Below are 23655 nucleotides of genomic sequence, written 5' to 3' on the forward strand. Positions count from 1 at the left end.
CCCCCCCGGATTTGAACTGGTTGAGGGCTGGCAGTTTTCACAGCTTCACTGGAATCCCAATTTCTTGATTTCCCTCTGATTTGGACTTCATCAGTTTAACAATGAATTTAAACTTTTTAGGGACCGTTCATTTTTTATGGGGTAGGGGGGGGGGGGGCTGGTGGGATTTGATAGATAGTCACTGTTATATATAATGGCCCCCCTTTTTCAACGAAAATTTTTACCTGGCCCCCCCTCGAAATCCAAATTTTTTTCGGTGACCCCCCCCCCCCCAAAAAAAAAAAAAAAACAATACTCAAGTGAAATTAAAATATATTGAGCCTTGTGACTAAAGAATGTATCAGTGTACAAAAATCACATCCCCAAATAGCTGGCATTACCTCAACTGTTTATTGTGGATGCCATCTGTTAGTATGGGTTGTCTGCATTTGTAACCAATAAGCTTTTGGGTTAAGTTAATGATGTTTGGTACATAACAAAGTAGGGGGGTCCGGGGGTATGCTCCCGTGGGAAAATTTGAATTTTCAGAACCTCAGGAATGTTATTTTGGGCATTCTGGCAAGCTTTTTTACTCTTACAGAAGCCTCTTTACAACACTTAAAAGTATAATTATTTCTAGTGACCCCCCTTACAGTCCATATTTTTTTGGCTGACCCCCCTTTGAAGCCAATATTTTTGGGATGGCCCCCCCTCAAATCCCACCAGCCCCCCTATCTCATAAAAAATGAACCGTCCCTTAGAGCCCGGGTTTTTTAAAATTCCTGCTTTCTGTCATCAATTTTTGTTTCTCTTCACTTGGAGATATGAAATTGCTATTCCACTGTATTGCCCAGCCAGCCGGCTGGCAAAGTTATTGTGTTGATCTGGAAAAACCTCTTGTGGGAAATCCACATCTGACTTGACTTACTTCACTGCCCCGTGATTGCCAAAAATTTTGAAAGGAACTTATTAATTTGGCAGGCAATTGACTAAATGACACAAATTCTTTTTTACTCCTAGGGTATATATACAAATTCTGGCCAAAACAAAATTCAAAGGCACTGACTGAGAAATTCTTAAACTCTAAAAGCAGTTCCAAGCTACAAAGTAAACGGTGCCTGGAATAAAGCCCCAAGTGACTTCTGATAAATAGCTAGATTCTCCTTTCAATTTTCCCTCTGTATGCTTGTAAATCAAAGGGAGAATTTCATATTATATCAAGAGTCACCTCACCGTTCATGTGCCTTATTCATGTACCCCTTTAATTTAAATCTGTAAAAATGCATGAGGATCACCCCTGTCATTTCTTTATGGGAGCCCCCATCCCACCCCTTTGCACCCCACACCTAATCATTCCCAGTCCTCAATAGATCTGGGAACGAGATGACCCCACACCCAGGGGGTGAGAGGGGGGTATTCCACTGTGTTCAATATATTTGACCAGTTCCGGATCTCCCTAGGTGCAAAGTTCTGTGGGAAAAAAAAATATATATATATATATTTTAACTTTAACAGAAGTCAAAAACCAACTTCGTCCAGGCTGGCTTAATTATCAATATGCTGATATTATGTAAAAATTAGTTAAGTTCGAACAACAAAATTCTTCCCTTTGATGGCAATAAGCACTTATAATTAGTAAAGTTGTATATAAAAACCTCAGTTGTTATAAGCTGGGAATAATAGATAGAAGAATAATATTCTACAGATAGAATAATAGATAGAAGAATAATATTCTATGACAAATTTATCTGTATCACTGCAATGTACATGTTGATTCTTTTAAAACCATTAATTTTGGTTGCCTGAGAAATGTATTAGCATAACCATGTTGTCTAGGGGACTAAGGTTTTAGAACCAAAGATGGACTAGATTATGCGATAAGATAACTACTGATATTACTCATCCCCTTCACGAACTGCTTCCACCCCAGAGATCAAGGCGCCTTAGGAAAAGGGGACATCCATATATTCTGCCACGTGTCAGAACTGAACATCACAAACGCTGTTTTGTGAACAGATGCCATTTCAATTTTATCTAATTGTTTTTCAAACTTTTGTAATAGTTTGTAGTTTTTATAGTAGTAAAGTTATATGAAGTTGTAAGTCCAAACGTATGATTCTGGGCGTGTTAATCCTTTGCATTTATTCATACTAAAGAATTCTAAATGTATAATAACAATAATTATTACTGAAAAATGGAGTGATTTTCACTTATGTCAACGTCATCATTTGCATATAATTTTTACAATTTTACTGAACTTAGTGATTGTGCCACTTCCTCGACCACTCTGAAGTAAAACCAAAACCAATTATGGCACACGTTTTCCCGCACTTTGACCCGGCTTCATGCGTTTACTCTGAGTTTTGATTGGTTCACCGGATTCTCTGTGGCTTTTTTGATTGGTCAGGGTGATAGAGCAGTTTTCAATTGAGTGTCGTAAAACCAAAACCAAAGTTATTACTCTGGCCAATCACAAAACACAGACAATCCAGTGAACCAATCAAAACTCGAAGCAAATACAAGTAGCTGACGCGAAGCGCGGGAAAACGTGCGCGAGCGAGTAACGATTGGTTTTGGTTTTAGTTCTGATTGGTCGAGAAAGTAGCGCGAGATTTTTAAACCAATCACTGAGTGTAGTAATGCAAAACCAAAGCAAACACAAATTACTTTCGACACTCAAGTGAAAACCGCTCTAAATACTTTGGTTTTGGTTTTGGACACTCGATTGAAAATCGCCAAATCATCGTCATCATCATCTTTGGTGAATGTACCATAACATAATGTCTTGATGCAGAGATCAGTAGCTAATGTACATAATTGATAATTAATTTTATGATAAATAATGGCTATAAACGTGCATTGGTTATTTCATTTCTAAGAAATGTTTCAATTATACAAGAGTTCATTAAACAAGAATGCTTGAGAAAATTCCTAGAGAGTTGCCTCAGGGAGGATGTTAACAGCTAGAAACAAACCATGCATTCTTAGCCCTTCTAAATTATGCCAAACAGCCGTCAAATCGAATGCGTCTCTCTGGCTATCAAAGTCTTAAAACTAATTTTCACGAGGTCTATGGCGGCTGAGGAAATCCGAACATTTTTCGGGCGCCATTTCTCAGTTCCAGACCTCTTATCAACTGATCGCGTATTTAAAATTCAAAACGGCTGCTACACAAAAACAAAAAGCAAAATTAATTACGTACAATGTTATAATTAATTATTCCAGGAGCGCGCGTTGGATATAACTATCTCATACAGTAAAAACCCGCGTATAAGAACCTGCTTTTTTAGAGTTTGGCAAAACAGGTTCTTATATTTTGGGGTACTTACTGGCATTTTTTTAGCTTCCCTGTGCAATTCTTGATCTCTAAAGACATCCTTTTTGATAAAATACAGTTATTGTATTATAAATAAAATAGTTTAACCCCACATATAAGAACCTTTTGGGGTATTAAGGAAGCAAATTTCTGCCAGGAGGTTCTTAATTTCTAGGTTCTTATACGCGGGTTTTTACTGTATCTAACAAACGCGAGTGGAACTGTTTTATTAATAATACACAATTAATCAACGAGCGCGTGTTGGATATGAAATGGTAGATAGTCATAGAGCATGAAAGAGGCGCGCAGCGCCGAATGAGTTCGCTCATTAGCCAACTCGGCAGCGCGAGCGGTGGTTGTTGGGAAGGGATATCTCCCTTCGCACCGCTTTCCTCGATACTACTAGCATTTCACCCAGCGATCGCGAGCGACTGGGACGAGGCAGGTAATAGATATTATTAAAAACTAGCAATGGTATATTGCAATTCCTCCGTTTAGATAAGTTGACAGCCAATGGTATAAATTATGAGCTCATATACCATAGACCACAAATATGGTAGCCGATACGCGTCAACGAAAACAGCTGAGGAGCTAAAATATTGCAATTGTTTGGGCGTTTTTAATAAAACAATTATTTCACTTGTTGGATATGAGTTCGTTATATTAGCCAACTCTTTGACTATCTACCATGTCATATCCAACGCGCGCTCGTTAAATAATTGTTAGGGCCTGTTCACAAGCAGGGAGGGTAACCGTAGTGCTAGGGTTACCCTCCCACATTTCTTCTTTTTTTCATCGACATGTTTACAAGGCATTCCGTTATTTTATAGTTCTAAGTGCATCTGTTGTGTAAATAATTTCTAGTGTTGCCATCTTTGACTTAACTACGTCAAAACGAAAAGCTCAAAAAGCGGAATTCGAGCGGCGTGCGCCAAAAAAAAAATCAACCTTTTAATCGATAGATACTTTCATTTTCTCGCAAATAGATAATCGTTAACAAAAGTGATCTATTAGGAAAAGGTAGGGGTCACCGACCGTTTAAGAAAGCAAACTGCAAGCGAAGTTAACACAACGGCTATCCACCCTACCTGTGCTTAGATAGTTTCCTCAGCGCGCGCGCTCGATGCATGTACGTGACGTTGCGACATGCGTAGGGCTTTCCACAAGTTGTTTGGCAACTTTTTGGCAACTTTTTTCCCTTCGAGCAACTTTTTTCCTCTCGAGCAACTTGTTGCATTTTGAGCAATTTCCAGACCGAAGATCTCCGAAGATTATCCTAGTGCTCTTCAAAGGCAATACGAACGTTTACGGAGATTTACGAAGTTTGCCGAACATTTCGAGGAACATCAGAAGACGTTTCAACTTTCGGCTCATTCTGCATTAAAACATTTCAAAACTCGTCATCAAACATTACGTCCTCAATATCTTCACGATTTTTCTCAGTAAAAGAAATCCTTGTTATTTAACAAATTTTCCCCTCAGTATATGTTATTTAGATACTTCTTTGGCTGGAAAATTGCATAAAACTGCTTAGAAATTTTTTCTTCAAAGAAAAATAGGCATATATTTAGAGAAATTCTCTTTGTTAGAAGCAGCGTTTTGGGGTTTTTTGGAGCAACTTTCGAGCAACTTTTATTATCAGAAGCAACTTTTTGGGATTTTTGGAGCAACTTTTGAGCAATCTTTTGAGAAATTATGGGCAACTTTTTGGGAAATCTCGAGCAACTTGTGGAAAGCTCTAGACATGCGCCGTAAGGATGCGCACAAACAATTAGCGCGAAAGTATCTTAATGGAGGACGACTTTCTTATTTTAGATAGATAGATAGATAGATAGATAGATAGATAGATAGATAGATAGATAGATAGATAGATAGATAGATAGAAAGATAGTTTATTCATATTTTTACATGAAAGTCTAAAACTGAATTGCGTAACAATTTACAAAGAGATCAATTATTAAAAATACAACTATTAAAATCTATTATAATTATATTTAAAATTTGCCATAGAAGGATAAAAGCTATGTTTAATACGATTGGTTCGAGCCTTATATGCTTGAAAATGACGTTGACTTCTTAAGTTGTGACCGTCCACGCACTCGTGCAGGTTCCCACGCGGATATCCAGGTGATAGCAAAGGTGATAGCCATCTATTTTAATATAACAGTAGAAGAATCCCGATTTCTCAAATCTCCCGGGGAAACGAAAATTGCTTCGAGAAATGGGAGGTTGGAGACTCAATTGGGGTAAATTTCAGTCGCTGGTGCATTGTGGGAGATTGAAGGAAAGACATCAAGGAATTCATTTTATTAATATTGTTTGTGATTCTGAGAAACTAGAAGTAGTTTAATAATCCAAGGGGAATGAAAATTGGCTCGAGGTATCGGGAGTTTCGAGAAACCGACTGTTCGAAAATTTGGAATTCTACGGTATGCATGTAAATTTCAGCTCTAGGCTATGTAATATTCGCTTTAGTTTACATTGTTTACTCTAGATAATGGCGTCATGACAACACTGAATCGTTGAGCAAATCTTTCCTTAATTTTCGCATGTCTTTGCTTTAGCAAATCTCTTTTGATTTAAAATTATGCTTCAGATCCTTTGATTAATTATTACATTACGAGTTACTTTTAAACTTGTATCGATCTTGCCAAACTTTTTCAAGCGGACTCAACTTACTAAGTTCCCTTAGAGTTGCAGTTTGCCTCAGGGGAGGGTAATTAAAAGCAAGAAGCGAACCGCGTATCATCTTATGATCAGTACTTAGAAATCACGACAAAAAAAGAACAGCCATCAAATCGAACTGTATCTCGTCTTTGACTCAACTGTAGTCTGGAACAAATAATTTACGGTGTCTGGCACGGCCGAAAATCCGAACATTTAAAAGTGCGTCATTTCCAAAGGTTTTTAGTTCTAGCTGACGACGTATAAAAAATTCAAGATAGACACCACAAGATAACAAAAGGAAACTAGTCAAAACAAAACACAACAACGGAGAACATTTTAATAGATTCACATTATCCATCTCCGGTTTAATGCGAGAGCTCCCTGTGTTGTGTTGAGTTGTGCACTTTCTCGAAGAGTAAATGTCATTTTTCGCTTCTTTTCGCGGCTTTGCTGCCTGCCGATCGATCCGTCGTGGTTTCAGATTCACTTATGGGCGTCACACACAAGAAAAAGAAAGAGTTTTCACGAAGTCTGCCAAACCCTATACGAGCGTATCGGCTATGGAAGAGTTCAAAATTCGCCTTATCAAGACAGAAGAGGAGTTCGAAAGCGTCATAATAAACGCGATGGTCAAGGAAGGCTGGCGGCCGGGTCTGAAAGATGCCGAATGCTTTCTGGCCTGTGATCCAATTTCGGCGTTCGTTGGCGAGCTGAACGGGAAACCTATATGTTGTATAACCGTGACTAAATACGGTAACAGCCTTGCTTTCGGTGGTTGCTTTTACGTGAGTAAGGAATACAGAGGAAAAGGGTATGGAAGGAAAATTTATGACGCCGCTTATGCAAGTGCTAAGTCGTCTCGCAGCATTGGAACATCGGGGTTGCTCGAGTTGGAAGAACTGTACAAACGTAAAGGGTTTCACAGTCTGTTTTATGGCGCACACCTCCTCTTTCACCTTCCAACTGCTTTATCCTGCTTATCTAAAGCATTGGAGAGATCTCCCGTAAAAATCAAATGCATCGAAGATGTGAATCTGGAAGCGCTCCTCGCATACGACACCAAAGTATTTGGCTTCAAACGTCACGCGTTCTTGTCAAAATGGTTTCGCGTGACAGGCAGTCACGCACGTGTGGCCATCAACAGTGAAGGTTCTATCGTGGGATACACGGTTGCCCGACCAACGTTTGTCAAAGAAGAAGGTTACAAGATTGGGCCGCTCTTTGCAGATTCCGAGCCAATTGCAGAGAAGTTGTTGAAAGCAGTGTTTGAAGAGCTTCTTCAACAAGGGGGACCTCCGCCAGTGGTCTCTATCGACACCCCTACAGAGAGGGCCACCGAATTGGGAGAAAGGCTGCAAGGAAAGAAGTTGTTTGAACACGTGTACATGGTCACGAATGACCCCCCTGATGCATGCTTTGATAAGTGGTTTGGACACACCACAACTCAGCTTAGTTAAGTCAAACTTATCTCTATCTAGAGTCTAAGAAGACTGACTTTTTAAAGAAGCTATGTCACGGAGATTTCGCAGATTTTTGGTCTAAACTGTTCTGAAATTAGTGGTAGCAGGCAACTTTACCCATGACAACATTATCTTCAAATATCAAGAAAATATGCCTCATAAGCTACAATCATTCCTTTTTCTCTAAGTGGAAAGCAAAAGAAAATTAACGAGGAAAATTCTCTTTTGTTCGCTTCCTTTCCGCTCGTTTTTTTTTTCTATCAAGAATCCGCTGCCATCAGTTTTATGAGGCATAACCAAATTTTTAGAGCATTTAAAGTTCGCGCCATAGATATAAGCTGAATTAACTCCAACAATTGTAGTCTGCGAGTTCGGGTCTTCTAAGGTATGAATAAAAAGTTAAGCGAGGTTTCATGTTCAAACCCTTGGTTCACGTCTTCACAAGTATCAATAAAAAGTTAAACGATTCGTTTTCAAAGCGTGGGTTCGGGTCTTCACAAGAATCCATAATAAGTTAAGCAAGGTTTCATGTTCAAAACGTTGTTCAATTTCGCGTCCTCACAAATATGAATAATAAGTTAAGCAAGGATAAAAAGGTAGGTGCGAACTCGGTTGGGAGCGAAACCTTCATCATCCATATTGACAAATATAACTCTTAAAAGATTACAAAATTATTTCAGTGTTTCTGAAATATGTTAGCGTACTAACTTTATACGTTAGCGAAACGACCTACAGCTCATTAGCGAATCGAATCCACTCGCAGGCGAAACGACCGCAATTCGATTTAGGTATTGGCCCCTGCTCTACTGAGGTTGTTGCTATTTTCAAAGGTTTTGACTCTAAGTAAGAGTACCAGCTCGCTTGCGGCTGGGAGTTTGAATCATGTAATTGTAAAATTAAAAAGGGAAAAACACTCCGATGATACAAAGAACAAAATGAACACCTTTGTTTGAAGCCGCAAGTAAAAATTGATTGAAATATATATTGAGTGGCAAACTCTTGCGTCCTACACACATGTTCTGCTTACGAAGTTAAGGGACCTGGTGTTAGTGACAGAGTAATTAAGGGCGCTAAAAAAACTTTCCATTTTTCCAGATTGGCTAAACACTGTTTAACCGAAATTCGGTGTTATTTTTGTGTCAAAATATCGACAAACTGGGGACGAAAACATTTTATCTTCATGCCGGAACTCATATTTTGTCCCGACTCATGATTATTCCATGAGCGCGCAGCTCAACTGTGAATTAAAACAAGAAACTGAAACTCATCTATTAAAACAAAGCCTTGAAAGGCAAAATAATTGCACATTTTTAGCATGCATTATTTTTTTTTTGAAACACGCCAGTCTTTTCAAACACTGTCACATCATCCAGATGCAATTATTTTCATGTTAAAACGCACGGTAAGTTACTCCGAAGGAATGCTTTTTCTTAAATTTATAAGCATTCTCGGAGAATCCAATATTATGTAAAGTATAAACATAAAACAAAAGAGTTTCATAACAGTTTCTTTCAGTCCTACCATCTCGACCAATTTTCCTCAGTAATCCCGTCATAACCATTGATTTCATTAAAATATCGGCTAATATAATAATTATCCCGATCTTAGATCTTTTCTTGCACCTCTTTCTGTAAGCAAAGTAGAAGCTCCATAAAACGGCGCTCTTTTGAAAAAAACTTAATACAAGTCCATCAGTCCTGACTTCATACGCACAGGGATGTTTCAGGATTTTCACGGCGCGCGGTACTCGATCTCATTTTCTTCGCGGTAATGTAGTTTTGTCTTTAGAACCTTTGTTGACACGGTTATCATATTATTGTAACCGTTAAGTATATATATATATGCCTTATGCCCTCTCTCCGGAGCGGCCTTCTCCCACTGTTTTCCTTTCATATGCAAGAACTCTCTTCTTGGTATAATTTCGGCAAACAGTCTAAATCAGGCTCCGCCACTCCTGTCTACAGTTGATGGGAGACTGCCATCCGTTAACGACATCTCTACGTTTTAAGCGCGTTTTTACAAGCTAAAGTGTCCTTGTAACGGAGCTTCGGTCGACCAACTGTACGAGAACCACAAGCAAGTTCACCATACATCAGTTGTTTGGGTGCTGATTTCAGTTATACTGTGACCATACTTGCTGTCTCAGTAGAAATATATGGGTTTGTAACTGAATGAGAATATTTTAGGACCTAAAATTCCGAATGATTCAGATGATTGTAAATAAGATAGTTAATATTGCTTGCGAAGCATTTTAATTGTTGTGTGAGCGATCGATGGATAATTTAGAGTACGCTGGGCGGCAAGAGGTTTTCTTTGTTAAAATTGGCAACAACTGCGTAGCATCTTGTACGAGATGAAATGTTATTGATGCTAAAAGTTTCGGTACAATTTTACCGGCGTTTCGGCAATACTGCCTTCATCAGGGTGAGCAAAACCTGATGAAGGCAGTATTGCCGAAACGTTGGTAAAATTGTACCGAAACTTTTAGCGTCAATAGCACTTTTAATTATGTTATTCCAAGAGGTTTTCTTTCTTCTTTCGAAGTTCTCTTTATCGCGGCTCTGTTGGCCTGCTCTGGGACCAGGGTAAATTGAGAACTATTTCTTGGCATTTCGTTTTCTGTTTTCATCCTTCATAATGACTTGAAAAGTTTCCACTAGTAAGCAGCAAGGATTCTCATACCATGAGCTTGGGAAAACTGTAATAAATGCTTCTAATATCACCGGCCGGCCTGTAATCTAGTCTGAGTACCTAAAACAGGCTACTCTCTTTCTTACTCGATGATGTTGAAGCCAGGAGGATTTAAAACGTTGTAAAAACAATTTCTTGTCAAAATTGAAATGGGAATATAAGTGGGCGAGGACTAAGTCTGCGAATAAAAGTCTGCTAAGCCGTGGTTGCTTAAACTCCCCATTTCCCGAACAGCGGTTCCTTATCATGGATTCCGCTGTATTTTTTTAACTACCACATAGAAACAGGTGATCCAAAGGACTTTTTTATCATTTTTAGTTTCCACATATCCGCCTTGACGGTAAAAGATTAAAAGTATAAACCGGTAAAGTATAATCCTAATATTTCTGAACATAAACGGAAGTTGTATATTAATTCGTGAATGAAAAGAAAAATTATTTTAACTTCGCATGTTAACGCAATTAGATTTCCGCTAAACATATTTCCCGCAAGTCAGGTTTGTTTAAATCTGACAACGGGTGATCCAAATGTGTTTAACAACTAACTAGTCGAATTTCTTGATCCACTCTTTAGGAAGGCTTTAGTAAAACTCGACTTATAGGATTATTCATAACGATAATAAACTGCGTACGTAGCGCCTTGAAGTAAACATATTAGAGCAGAGGAATATAATACTCAGGGCTCCCTAAGATATCGTTATTATCAGGTTCCGCCTCTTATCTCAAACGAAGATTTGTATCGATCTGTATCGATATATAAACAGTTTTGCCGAACAAGAACGAGCAACATTTTAAGATTCTTCTAGTTAGGGTTTTATTAGAATTTTGTTAATTTGATTTTCACATGAAAACCAGTGTCTCGCCGCACACTTTTCGATCAAAAGTATTATCAACTTGCCTTAACCCTAAAGAACTTCGCGCTTTCAGTAAAAATGTAAAAGACAAAAAACATATCAAAGAAAGGCGGCGATATAGGAAAATGAAATAGAAAAGAGATAGATCGAAAATTTATATCAAAGTGTGTTTCAGTAAAATCAATAGAAACAATAACACGTCACGTGTTATTGTTAATAATAGCTATTTTAACAACTCTTTTGAAAAAATGTTTCAAAAGGTTTCCGAAATTTACACGTTAATTATTTTAGCGTGGAAAGTATTTTCATACTAAGTAGGGTTTTCCGATTTAGCGGAAAATTCACTTAAATGGAACACATTTTTCCGCCTATTGAAAATCTTATTAAATTCACTTAGTTAACCCATTAAAAGTACATTAATCTGCTGGCTTGTTTTCTCTGTTTTACTATCCCTAAGGAAAGTGGGATTCTACGGTAGTCTAAAATGTCAAAAGCTATCCCAGAAGAAAATGATGTTGCCGTCAAGTTTGGGATTGGGTTCAACAGTTTTTTCGGGACCAAACCGAAAATTTCCCTTCATCGGATTGACATAAAAGTTACACCAGTTATTGCTCTAGAATTTCGTAATAACGGTAAACAGAAAACTCGAAATCAGGAAATCTTAAATTTTGCCAATAAAATATGTAAGAATTAAAAAAAAATATTTTTCTATTTCGAATAAAATGCACAAAAATACCACTCGCGGCCACATTTCTCAACAGCCTGCACAATCATCATATCTTCAATAGGTGTGTATCGATGATTTGACATTTTACGCTTTGGTAGCTTTTTCTTCCGCGTGTGTTGTCCACTGCTCGAGGGCAGTGTTATATCAACATGCAGTGCAGCTCTCAAAAAAGTATTGCTCTCATTAAATGACAGTCCACATGACATTGCCACAGTTTCGAAAGAAAGAAGAATTAGTTCTGAAACAAAAAACAAGATACGTGTGATGTTCAACTGTTGAACGCTCCTAAGGTGTGACAAAAAAGGTGATATGTGATGTTTACCCGTGGAATTTTTATGTGCAAATGAAAAGAAAACAATAGAACAAAAAGATACCGACTCATTTTCAACTCCCGTCTTTCTATTTATTTTGTGGCAAAAAGCAGGTTGCAAAACCTTAGAGAAGTGTGAAGTTCCACAAATGGCAACTGTTTGGATGTAAAATAAGTTGTGAAAAAGTTATGCTGCGAAAACTTTCATGTTCGTTCATGTTTGGGGTTTACTCTGGTGTAAGAACTTGTAAAATGTTTCTTTGTTTTGGGGGCTATTGTTTTCCTGCTTTTTATTGTTTCGAGGTTCTTTGTTGCCTTGGTCGTTCTTTGTTTTACGTTACTTGTGAGTTTCGCAGGTTTCACAGGCTTTTACGCATGCGATAAAAAAGCCGCCTCCTTTCAGTAACTATTTTTTTTTACACCATGGATACTTTGCCACCTAAAAACATTTTTCTTCAGTTGTCTCAGAAAATATACTGCTGTTTTCCGGAATATATTTTTCTGGGAAAACTGTGATACGTAAACGTTGTATCTTGATTTTCAAGCAGTTTAAAAAGAATATGGTTTGCATTCCACCACGAGACATTGTATTTACTGCAAGGATTGCTAATTTAATCTACTCGTAAACAATGAATAACAACTGAAATTTCATTGTACAAATTGAAACAAACGGTACTTTGCATCTAATAAGCTATAACAGGCGGAAATAGTCGTTCCATTTCCGTTTAATCGGAAAACCCTATTAGAGTTTTCCGATTTAGCGGAAAATTCACTTAAATGGAACATATTTTTCCGCCTATTGAAAATCTTATTAAATTCACTTAGTTAACCCATTAAAAGTTCATTAATCTGCTTGCTTGTTTTTACTCACCACATCGATATTACCGTAATAACGGTAAACAGAAAACTCGAAATCAGGGAATCTTAAATTTTGCGTGATCCACGTTTCATTATAGAGAGCTATTACCAATTCAGTAAAATGTGGTGCATTGCCAATAAAATATGTAAGAATTTTCTTTTTAAAAAAATACTTTTTTATTTCGAATAAAATGCACAAAAATATTTCCAACTGTTAACCTGGTCAAGCTACGCCACCCGCGGCCACATTTCTCAACAGCCTGCACAATCATCATATTTTCAATAGGTGTGTATCGATGATTTGACATTTTACGCTTTGGTAACTTTTTTCTTCTGCGCGTGTTGTCCACTGCTCGAGGGCATTGTGATATCACCATGCAGTGCAGCTCTCAAAAAGAGTATTGCTCTCGCCTAATGACATATCTGAAGGCAGTCAGTCCACATGACATGGGCACAGTTTCGAACGGGCACAGTTTTGAGCGGAGCGGGACGGCTGTACACAGGCTAGTGTGATGTTCGCATGTTGTACGTTCCTTTTGTAACAAAAAAGGTGATATGTGATGTTTCCCCGTGGAATTATGTGCAAATGAAAAGAAAACAATAGAACAAAAAGATACCGCCTCATTTTTCAACTCCCATCTTTCTATTTATTTGGTAGATGGTGGCAATAAGCAAAGTTGCAAAACCGTAGAGAAGTGTGAAGTTCCACAAATGGCAACTGTTTGGATGGAAAATAAGTTGTGCAAAAGTTATGCTGCGAAAACTTTCATGTTCGTTAACGTTTCGGGTTTACTCTGGTGTAAGAACTTGTAAAATTTTTCTTTGTTTTGGGGCTATTGTTTTCCTGCTTTTTATTGTTTCGAGGTTCTTTGTTGCCTTGGTCGTTCTTTGTTTTACGTTACTTGTGAGTTTCACAGGTTTCACAGGCTTTTACGTATGCGATAAAAAAGCCGCCTCCTTTCAGTAACTATTTTTTTACACCATGGATACTTTGCACCTAAAAACATTTTTCTTCAGTTGTCTCAGAAAATATACTGCTGTTTTCAATATATTTTTCTGGGAAAACTGTGATACGTAAACATTGTATCTTGATTTTCAAGCAGTTTAAAAAGAATATAGTTTGTATTCCACCACGAGACATTGTATTTACTGCAAGGATTGCTAATTTAATCTGCTCGTAAACAATGAATAATAACTGAAATTTCATTGTGCAAATTGAAACAAACCGCACTTTGCATCTAATTAGCTATAACAGGCGGAAAAAGTCGTTCCATTTCCGTTTAATCGGAAAACTCTAGTAGTTATGAGTACGGTACTCGTAACTACTTAGTATGAAAATACTTCCCACGTTAAAATAATTAACGTGTAAATTTCGGAAACCTTTTGAAACATTTTTTTCAAAAGAGTTGTTAAAAAAGCTATTAATATAATGTTCCGAATATTGATAAGTGTTTTTCAGTTTTTAATAAAGACTTGGTCACGACGCTAGTGAAGCTTCGAAAGGCAAAATAATAAAAATTTTTCGCATGCATTATTTCTGTGGAACACGTCGGTATTCTCAAACACTGCCGCATCATCCAGTTGCAATTATTTTCATGTCAAAACGCACGTTTAGCTACTCCAAAGGAATGCGCATTTCTCAAATTTATAGGCGTTTTTGGAGTTCCGGACACGCTGATATAAAAAGAACAACTTATGTTTGTCAATAAAAAAAATTAACGTCATGATAATTCTGCCAAGCACATCGTTCACTAATAAGCAGATGTGTCTTTTGCTGAATCAAATGGTTTTGCATCTGACAAATCCAATGCACTCATCCCCAATGTTCTGAGTCTTTGTTACATTTGAGCTTACGAACAAAGGTTCTTTTATCGAATAAGTAAAGATATGAAAAAGAATTGGATAGGACGAGAGAATGGAACAACCGTTTAACTTAACATCAGCTAAAAGCGTAAGTAAGTTATATATATACTTGGCCTGGGGGGAGATTTAAAATAAAAGCAAGCCAGACAGTCGTGTTTTTATTTTAATTTGTAGTCAGTGTAACGACCTTAACACGTAGGAATGCATTTAGCTGATGCATGCAATGTCATCCATATATGCAAAATACACGCCTACCTAATTGCATAAATTATAGCTAAGGTCTGAAGAGTTTAAAACAGAGCTGCAACTCTCGCTATTCTTAGTCAGTACTTGAAGAAAGTATTTTGTTGCGCTGTGTTCCAAGTTCCAAGAAAAAGGTAGGAATATCGATCAAACTTTTTAAACAACCTTGCACCTTTATTAATCGGGCGTGGCCGATTTATAGTTTACCCTTTGGTCGTCCTAGACGATAGTCTCCTGTCGGCTAAAAATGACGGGGATAGCCTGGGCCAATCGGTTTCATTTCAGTTTTGACAGTAAATCGTTGTAGGAACACTTGGTCGACTTTTGGGCTAATCTGCAATCTGGTTCTCTTCTTTGCTTCGGCGGGGGGACAGAGAAAAGAGCTTAAGGGGTAAAGTACTAATAATCACCATTGTGAAACTGTAGTTGCTTTGACAAGTTGAAGCTATTTTTGTAAATAAAAGGGGTAACGTCATTCATGTCACGCAATGTTTTTGTGGCAAACTTTGAAACTAGACGCTTTGCTGGTTTCTACAAATAGCAGTGTGATCTGGCGGTACATTTTTTTGAGGCGAACTCCACTTTACAACTACTTTTTATATATTTAGCTCATTTCCGCACAGTTGGGCGTCAAAGTCGCCTGTCACAAAGACACAAAGAGTAGAATGTTTGCACAACTTGGTTTGGATATATTTTAGATTTGACTAGTGACGTTAGTAACACACTTCTCAAGACGTCAGCAAAACATTGGCAATGTACAGTATTGGTGTGAACTTGAATGGAACTTTTTACGAGATCAGTAAAGCTATCTATCGAATGAAAAGATGACTTGAAAATGAAAACTTCGAATAATTATAATTAAATACCAATTGAATTTTAGATGAGAAATTCCGGAAGTGACATCTGTGTTCAAAATAGGAATTTTTGTACAACTTAAAGTTCCGAAAAAAAAGACCACATGTTTTGTAAAAATCACAGACAAACATGATCAGGAAAACAAAACAGGCCAATGGGTTTTATTCACGAAAATACAACTTTCTTAAGATAGAGTTTGTAAACAAGACAATGGAATCGAATTACATTTCACAAGAAATTTGCATACATTTGAACTTGCAAAAAAGAAGTATCTCTGCCGAGACATAATAGCGAGACCTAACATTAATAATTATTGTATTCTGATCTGATTGTTATATTTTATGCATTAACTATTTGAAAGTGGTTCTCATCGATGAAAACAAAACGGTTTTTCATTCACTGCTTGAAGTATTTATAGACGTGAAAACATTCGCTTAATCAAATTACATTCTGCACGAAATATTTTGTATCCATTTGTCCCGAAACTTTGAGGAAATTGAAATCTTTGTGGACAGTACTGCATAAAAGCAGTTCATAGAATTGAATAAAAAGATAAGAACCATGTTGATAAAGGAAATTTTAAAACTTTATTTTGGCTCATTTTGACGAAATTCAGGATTTTCAAAGACTGCCAGTAAACGGCTCTATCTTGTCTGTCTCTAACGATTTTGCTACGGTTTCGAACGAGCTAATTTTTCAACATGATATCATGGTAGCGGGCAGAAGTCGGTTCGTTCTGAATTTTTCAATACGGTATACAAGTTACAGGTCAATATACAGACCCTCTGTACAGTAAAAAACGTTTTGGGAACAAACCATTGTGAACTTATTTCCTATGTTGATCAGTAAAAATCCTTAGTACGACATGGGTTTTTTTATCAAGTTCGTTAGTACGTTAATACTGCAAGGTGTATAACCTCAGAGAATTATTCTCAAGTGTGTTTTGTTTTATTAGCGGTTTATACTCGAAGGTCTTGGTATGGGAGATCAAAATTAAGGCAAATTTCTGTTATTATCTGATTGCTTGGCACAGATTAGTACGATACTGAATTGGTTAGGAAATGTAACCAAACATTAAATTGAATGAGAGTAGAAAGGGAGGGACAGGTGGGGGTGAAAGGCTAAGGAGATGGAAAGGGAGGGATAATTAAAATCCATGCTTGGTTATATCACGCAACCTTTGACTTCTGTTGTTTTCTCACAAGAACAAAACTTAAGGTGGCGTTCTACCTGAATTTGAATGGAACTTTAATAAGAGATTTAAAGAAGGGATTGAGGAAAAGAATGGAAACACCTCCAAACAGTTGACCCCCTCGCAAGAGCACTCCGGGTTGTCAGGAGACTGTTTGGTGTCCGTCCACCAATTTTTAACTTCAAATTCAAATTTTAAAATCACATTAAATCATCTGTACAGGCCCGCAAATGATCCCGACCCGCAAATGATCCCGGGATCCATATCTTTATTAATAATACAACAATTAGAAAAACAATTAACGCGAGAGAATGTACCGTATTTGAACGATTTACTAAAGTAAATTCAAAACCACAACTGTATCAATATAGCTGATAAATATGCTCCGATTAGTAGCCTAAAACGTGACATAAAGTTTAACAATCCAACCAACAGAAATATGAACTCTCTCCAATCAAGGGATGATTTATTTGCTGCGAAATGCTTTAAGCTTGAAAATGAACGATTTATTCCATAAAACGTAAAACGCAACGTGTTCCACAATATTCATCTGCTCTTCGCCGAGCACACGTTTTCAACAACATATCATAAACTCATAACTAGGACTTAGTCCCCACGCGGTAAATACAAAATGCGCCTTGCACAAAATTAACATAACATTTCAGTTCGGAACATCCTCCCGCCCGATGCAGGGAGTGCATCAATACATGTAACTGTCAGCAAAGTTCAATAGATTCAACTAAAATGTTCAACAAGGTCTCATAAAGTTCAATTAAGTTCAGCAACACCATTCTCAACATACTTGTTAATCGCTTCTCTGTATGACACAGCTTTCATTGGCTCATGAAGCAGCTTCTTTTCTAGATTGTACAACCTTCTTTCCGCTTGCCGGTAATTATCTTTCAATGAAACACGATCTTCCTTCCATGGTAAGGATACTTCATAGCGACCATCGTTGTACGTAAGTGTCTCTTTAAACTTCTTTAAAACCACATCTTCAGCATGAGTAGTAGAAATTGAACTTTCAGCAGGTCTAACACCAATGGACTCCAAATCCCAGAACTTTTGAAGTGTTTCATTCAATTGTTCCTCAACACTAATTTGAACATTTATAGACACAGTGCATTCTTGGTCATGACCACCTGTTGGTCCACAGAAGACCCAACCCAAAGTTGTGCGAACTGCAACTGGCTCACTGGAACCCCCTCTTACAATGTCTCTTGTCACAAAGGAATAATAGAAATCCAAGCCAATAAGCACATCAATCTCCTGTTCCTCTCTAGGGAATTCTTCAGGAAATACTATGTTTCGAAGGTGAGACCATCTTGATGGATGAATATCCACAGCTTCAGCTGGCCGGCATATTACTGGTGTAGTAAGTGCCTCAATACATTGAGGCTGTCCTGATTTGTCAATAGGTGCCACAGTTAACGCAATTCTCTTCCGCAAAGTGCTCTTGGTGGCCTCTCCACCAAATCCAGAAACAGCAATTTTAACACTCTTTCCATCAAGACCAAGCTCATCAATTACACTCTGCCGAACAAATGATGTCTGAGAACCAGGATCAAAGAAACATCTCACAACTTTTGAACAACCATTTGATCCACACAAAATAGCTGGCACGGTCTGCAGAATCACCTTTCCACCTGAGCTCACTGCAACAGAATTTGCCACAACTGGGGACGACACAGCAGGACCTGACGACGAGGGTGGTAATTCTGGGGGTGATTCCACTTTGACTTCTTCCAAGGGAGGACGAGCTGAATCCTGATGCAGGAGACTGTGATGTCTGCCTTGGCAATGCTTGCATGGAGGTTTCTGGCACACTTCAGCTCTATGACCAGATTCAAGGCATCGGAAACACAGGCCTTTAGACGTTGCTTTTCTGAATCTTTCTTTCACAGGTAATGACAGAAAAGTGACACATGACTTCAAACCATGGTTTTTGTAGCAAATGACACACTTGCTCTCTTGCGTTGCCGCACACAATGCAAAGGTGGATGATTTTTGTGACCGGTAAAACTTGAAACGGCCTTCACGATTTCCAGGATTCTCCTTTGACGAAGCTTTCGAATCAAGAGAAGAAGGCTGTGAAGACTCTTTAGCTCTTATCAATTGTTCCAAGAAAGCAAACAGTGTTTTCACTTCCACACAGTCCTGTTTAGCTTTCTCCTCATCAAGCTCTAATTCCCATTTTTCCACAACTTCTTTTGGCAGCTTGTCAACTATTAGAGGCACAAGAACTGGAGCCAAAATTTCAGAATTAAACTTTTCACCCATGGACTCAACAGAGCGAACGTGACCTATCACTTCATCGTAGAATTTACGCAGGGAGGTTGCATCATCAGAGGTCAAACGTGGCAAATGAATCAAGGATCTTACATGTGCATCAAGTATTAACCTTGCATGCCCAAATCTTTCTTTAAGGATTTCCAAAACTGGCTTGTAATTCGCTTGTACCACTGCAAAACCTTTCACCGCTTCAGCAGCCGAACCCTTTAGCGATCTCATCAAATACTCTAATTTTTGGACATCTGCCAACGACGGATTGTCAACTACCGAAACTTTTATCGACTGAAAATAGGGTTGCCAGTTCAAAACATTTCCGTCAAAGGTTGGTAGATTGATCTTGGGTAGCTTAACTTGTACTTGAGAGGACGACTGGGATGCGGGTGGATTGCTTCCTAACAATTGCACTTCGGGAACATGTTTACTCGCCAAATAACTTGTCATTTTCGCCATGCTTTCAATTACACGCGCTTCGTAGTCATTATGACTCGCACATTCCGTATCAATCTCTTCATCCTCTAACATTGTGCACATCGTGGCTTGCACTTCCTGCAAGTCATTCCACTTACTAGCGACGTTATCTTTCAACACTTGAACTCGTGCATTATTATCTTGTTGTGACAACGCTTCGTCGATTAACTTCAACGTGTCTGTGACAGATTTTCTCAGGAATTTTCTCTTTTTCTTGATAGCTTCTAATTCTTTCGACATTTTGAAACACCATAAATTTCACTGACTTCAAATAATCGCAACAACACAGTTTCTTCACAGAAGTTCCACTCGATCAAGGAGCTGATGCTATACACGTGTTTTGGCGCCAAATCGCCGATATGCGAAAACCAACTTCTTCGCAGCAATAAACGAATCCAACACTCCTTTTGCTCGACCAATCGTCGATACTGTTTCTCCAAATCCAATCTCCAACTCGAAGGACCATGAAAATGAACGATTTATTCCATAAAACGTAAAACGCAACGTGTTCCACAATATTCATCTGCTCTTCGCCGAGCACACGTTTTCAACAATATATCATAAACTCATAACTAGGACTTAGTCCCCACGCGGTAAATACAAAATGCGCCTTGCACAAAATTAACATAACATTTCAGTTCGGAACAAAGCTGATAGCCATTCACACGCAGTCACGCAGCGTTCATAGCGACATTATAAATGTCTAGACGTAAAGTCTGGAAGAAAGTTGAGTTTTGTTGCTGATTTCTATCATATCGATCTCCGACTCTTGTTATCGAGCTACTCTCTTTCGAAATCTGTGGTTATTTTTTTCTTTGAATGTCTTCATCAAGTCACTAAAATAAATTCTGACACAGGCAACTAAAAATTCTCTCAAAAACTGACTTTATTTTCGCGTAGCTTTCAGTACAGATTAATTGACAGTAAGAAATTTGCACGTGCAAAAGTTGACAGCTCTATGCGTGCGATATGAAAATAAATTTACCCAGAGACGCTGTAACCGTTTACTGTATTTCATTTTATTTTTGCAAGAACGAATTGTGAAGGAAAATGTGTTTTCAAATAACGGTTTCAAAATCTGTCATAAACTCCAAAATTCGCACGTAGAAATTTTGTGCGCTTCCAAGGAAAAGGAGGCTCGTGTCTACCAAGGCAGCATTGTACAGGAAGTGGCTAATTAGACAGCAGAGGCGTCTTCGAAGATTCATGTTTATTTTTTAGGTGCGTTTTCTAAATGAAAAACTCAGATACCGTATTTACTCGAATAAGCGCCGCGCTTATTAAATTTTTCGCGTCTCAAGTGCGGCGCTTATTCGAGGGCGGCGCTTATTTACAATTTGGATGCCACAAAGTATCTTATCTTTTACAGTTATTGAAAAGAGGGTCTTTTGATTGTCAGTATGTGTCTCTTGCTGAGACAGAAGTGGCGCTAGCTGTCCTGGCAAAGGTTGGCGGCCTTCGCAACATTTACAGAACTACGTATTGTTAGAGTGTTGAATAGAAAAACTAATGGGAGAGCGAAAAAACAATCACTCATAAATGCAAAATATCGCTTTTGATGCAAAGAAATGTTCAATCTTGTCTTAGAGTTGCTTTGTAGTGCCGTTTTAAGTTAAACGAAATTTTTCAAATAAGCGCCGCATCGAGACTGCGGCGCTTATTCGGGGGCGGCGCTTATTTACTTTTTTGACCTAAATGCGGCGCTTATTCGAGGGCGGCGCTTATTCGGGGGCGGTGCTTATTCGAGTAAATACGGTAATCACATGTAAATTTTGTTATTTCGCGCGTTATTTTCACCGCTTTTAATCGTTGCGTTTTATTATGCCTGAGGCACTTGGTCTTTTATAAAAATACATCCATAGACGATTCATAAAGTCCACGCCATTCCAAGTATTCTGTTGTATCATTTACACAAATCATTTCCGGTACTCGGATCATTTGCGGTCCAATTTGGGATCATTTGCGGGCCTGTACTCTTATTTCACCCTAAAAACAGCTTCAACGCAAGCAAAAGCACAAGCGCATTGCTTTTTGATACTTGTGCTTGTGCTTGCAGCAAGCACAAGGGTCTAATTTTGTCCTTTTGCGTGATTGCGCTTGTGCTTGCGTCGCTAGTGAAAACCAGGCTTAACGGTTGCTATGCCATGGGCATTAGTACCACGGAAGTGCTAAAACAAGGGGATATACCTTATTCTTACTAATTTTCGCGTGTACTTAATTTCGCGAAAATTCGAGAGCCGAATTTCGCGAGTATTAATTTTCGCGATTGCAAGAAAAATTAGAGCAAAAGTGTGTCAAATTTCGCGATTTTGTCAGTGTTTTATTGACCAAGGAACTACTAAGAAACTACTGGGAATATATATTAAGGTCTGGCTCAATAGAACTACAAGGAACTTGCAAATGGAAACTTTGGTGACTGTACTAAAGAGCACGGTTTTGGCCGATTGGCAAGCTCGAAAGAGTATTCAGAGGAAGGGTGCTTGTCGAGAACAAGACCGAAAGATACTTTCAATGACAGAAACTTGAAGTTCTAAACATTTAAGTTTTTATTTTATTTACTTTTACTTAATAATTTGGTATTAATTTTCGCGTGTGTATTAAATTTTGTGAAATGTTTTCTTCGCGCTTATTAAATTTCGCGATTATTTCAGTTGAAATCGCGAAAATCGCGAAAATCGCGAAAATTAGTACTCGCGAAAATTAGTAAGAATAAGGTAGCCAAGTCGCTTCGTCTAAGGAAGATCGAAGCGAGCCTGCTTTAGCAGGGAAGTATTGCTCAAGCAGTGTGAGAGGACAGGTTATACAGTAGACGTGGAATACTAAGATCTACTGATTTGCACCAAAATATACAGAATTTTATCCCGTTCCATATTTTTTCTCCTTGTAGCATCAGAAACACTACGGCTTAAAACCTCGATAAACAAGTTTAGGACTTATTTTCTTTCTGCTGAAAAAATAGTCAAATAAAGCTGAACTGAAGATTTTGAACCAGTTTGTTTTTGTTAGGATTTCAGCAAAGCAGTTATATTTTGCGGGAAGGGGGGGGGGTGATTTTTTAGCGGCAATGTATAGCTGGAAGAATGGTTTATTAATTTATGATAACAAAATATTTCCAAGATCCCAACAGTTTTATGGAAAAATGTTTATCCTGGAAACGCAAGAAGGATGTGAATTCTTTTCTTAAGCAAGCCAGAAAAAACTTTTATTATGGCGACAAAGACGTCAGTGAATTCGTTTAATATTCATGTGTTTAATCACTTACGTCGAAAGAAGGACATTGTCAGTGGTTTAAAACGACTAACACTTAGCAGTTCCCCTACACACTGTAGTTGCTGGTTTGTGAAGCGAGGTGAAGGAGCCAATCCAGCTAAAAAATATTCCTCTTAAATGTTAAGCAGTTATATTTTCTGGGGGCAAATTTTGTAAGCGGCAATGTATAGCTGGAAGAATGGTTTATTGATCTATGATAACAACATATTTCCAAGATACCTTTAGTTTCAAAAAAAATGTTCATCCTGGAAACGCAAGCAAGATGTGAATTATTTTCTTAAGAACGCCAGAAATAACTTTTATTATGACATGTATTATGGCGACAATTAATCATCAATTAATCAGGATCCGCCACTGGTTAGAGACTGAAACCCTTAGTTTTTTGAGCTCTTCCAGGAGCCAAAACTGCCAAAATGCAGTTTGACAAGATTTATGCCGTTTCAGAAAATTCACTTTTTAAATGTCAAAAGGGCCCGTCTATTTGAGGAAATAAGTTCCTATATTCTCTGTCAGTAACACTCCTTGAAAGAAACCACAAGGTCCGCAACCTCTTTATAGCAGTTTTCGCGCGTTCACTTCCGGGGCGCGCGCTTGTATTCCTATTTCCGGTC

At 38.1% G+C, this 23655-nt stretch overlaps 1 protein-coding gene across 1 annotated transcript; it reads left to right on the forward strand.

The window, feature by feature from the left end:
• Positions 1-6304: 6304 nt before the first annotated feature.
• LOC144666561 (holothin acyltransferase-like) lies at positions 6305-8470 on the forward strand. The gene has a single exon (XM_078527977.1). The coding sequence runs from the start codon at positions 6382-6384 to the stop codon at positions 7417-7419; it is 1038 nt and encodes a 345-aa protein (XP_078384103.1). The 5' UTR covers positions 6305-6381; the 3' UTR covers positions 7420-8470.
• Positions 8471-23655: the final 15185 nt, after the last annotated feature.

The sequence above is a fragment of the Oculina patagonica genome, chromosome 9 (genome assembly GCF_052425735.1).
Source record: "Oculina patagonica isolate OP01 chromosome 9, crgOcupat, whole genome shotgun sequence".
NCBI classification, from domain to species: Eukaryota; Metazoa; Cnidaria; class Anthozoa; order Scleractinia; family Oculinidae; genus Oculina; species Oculina patagonica.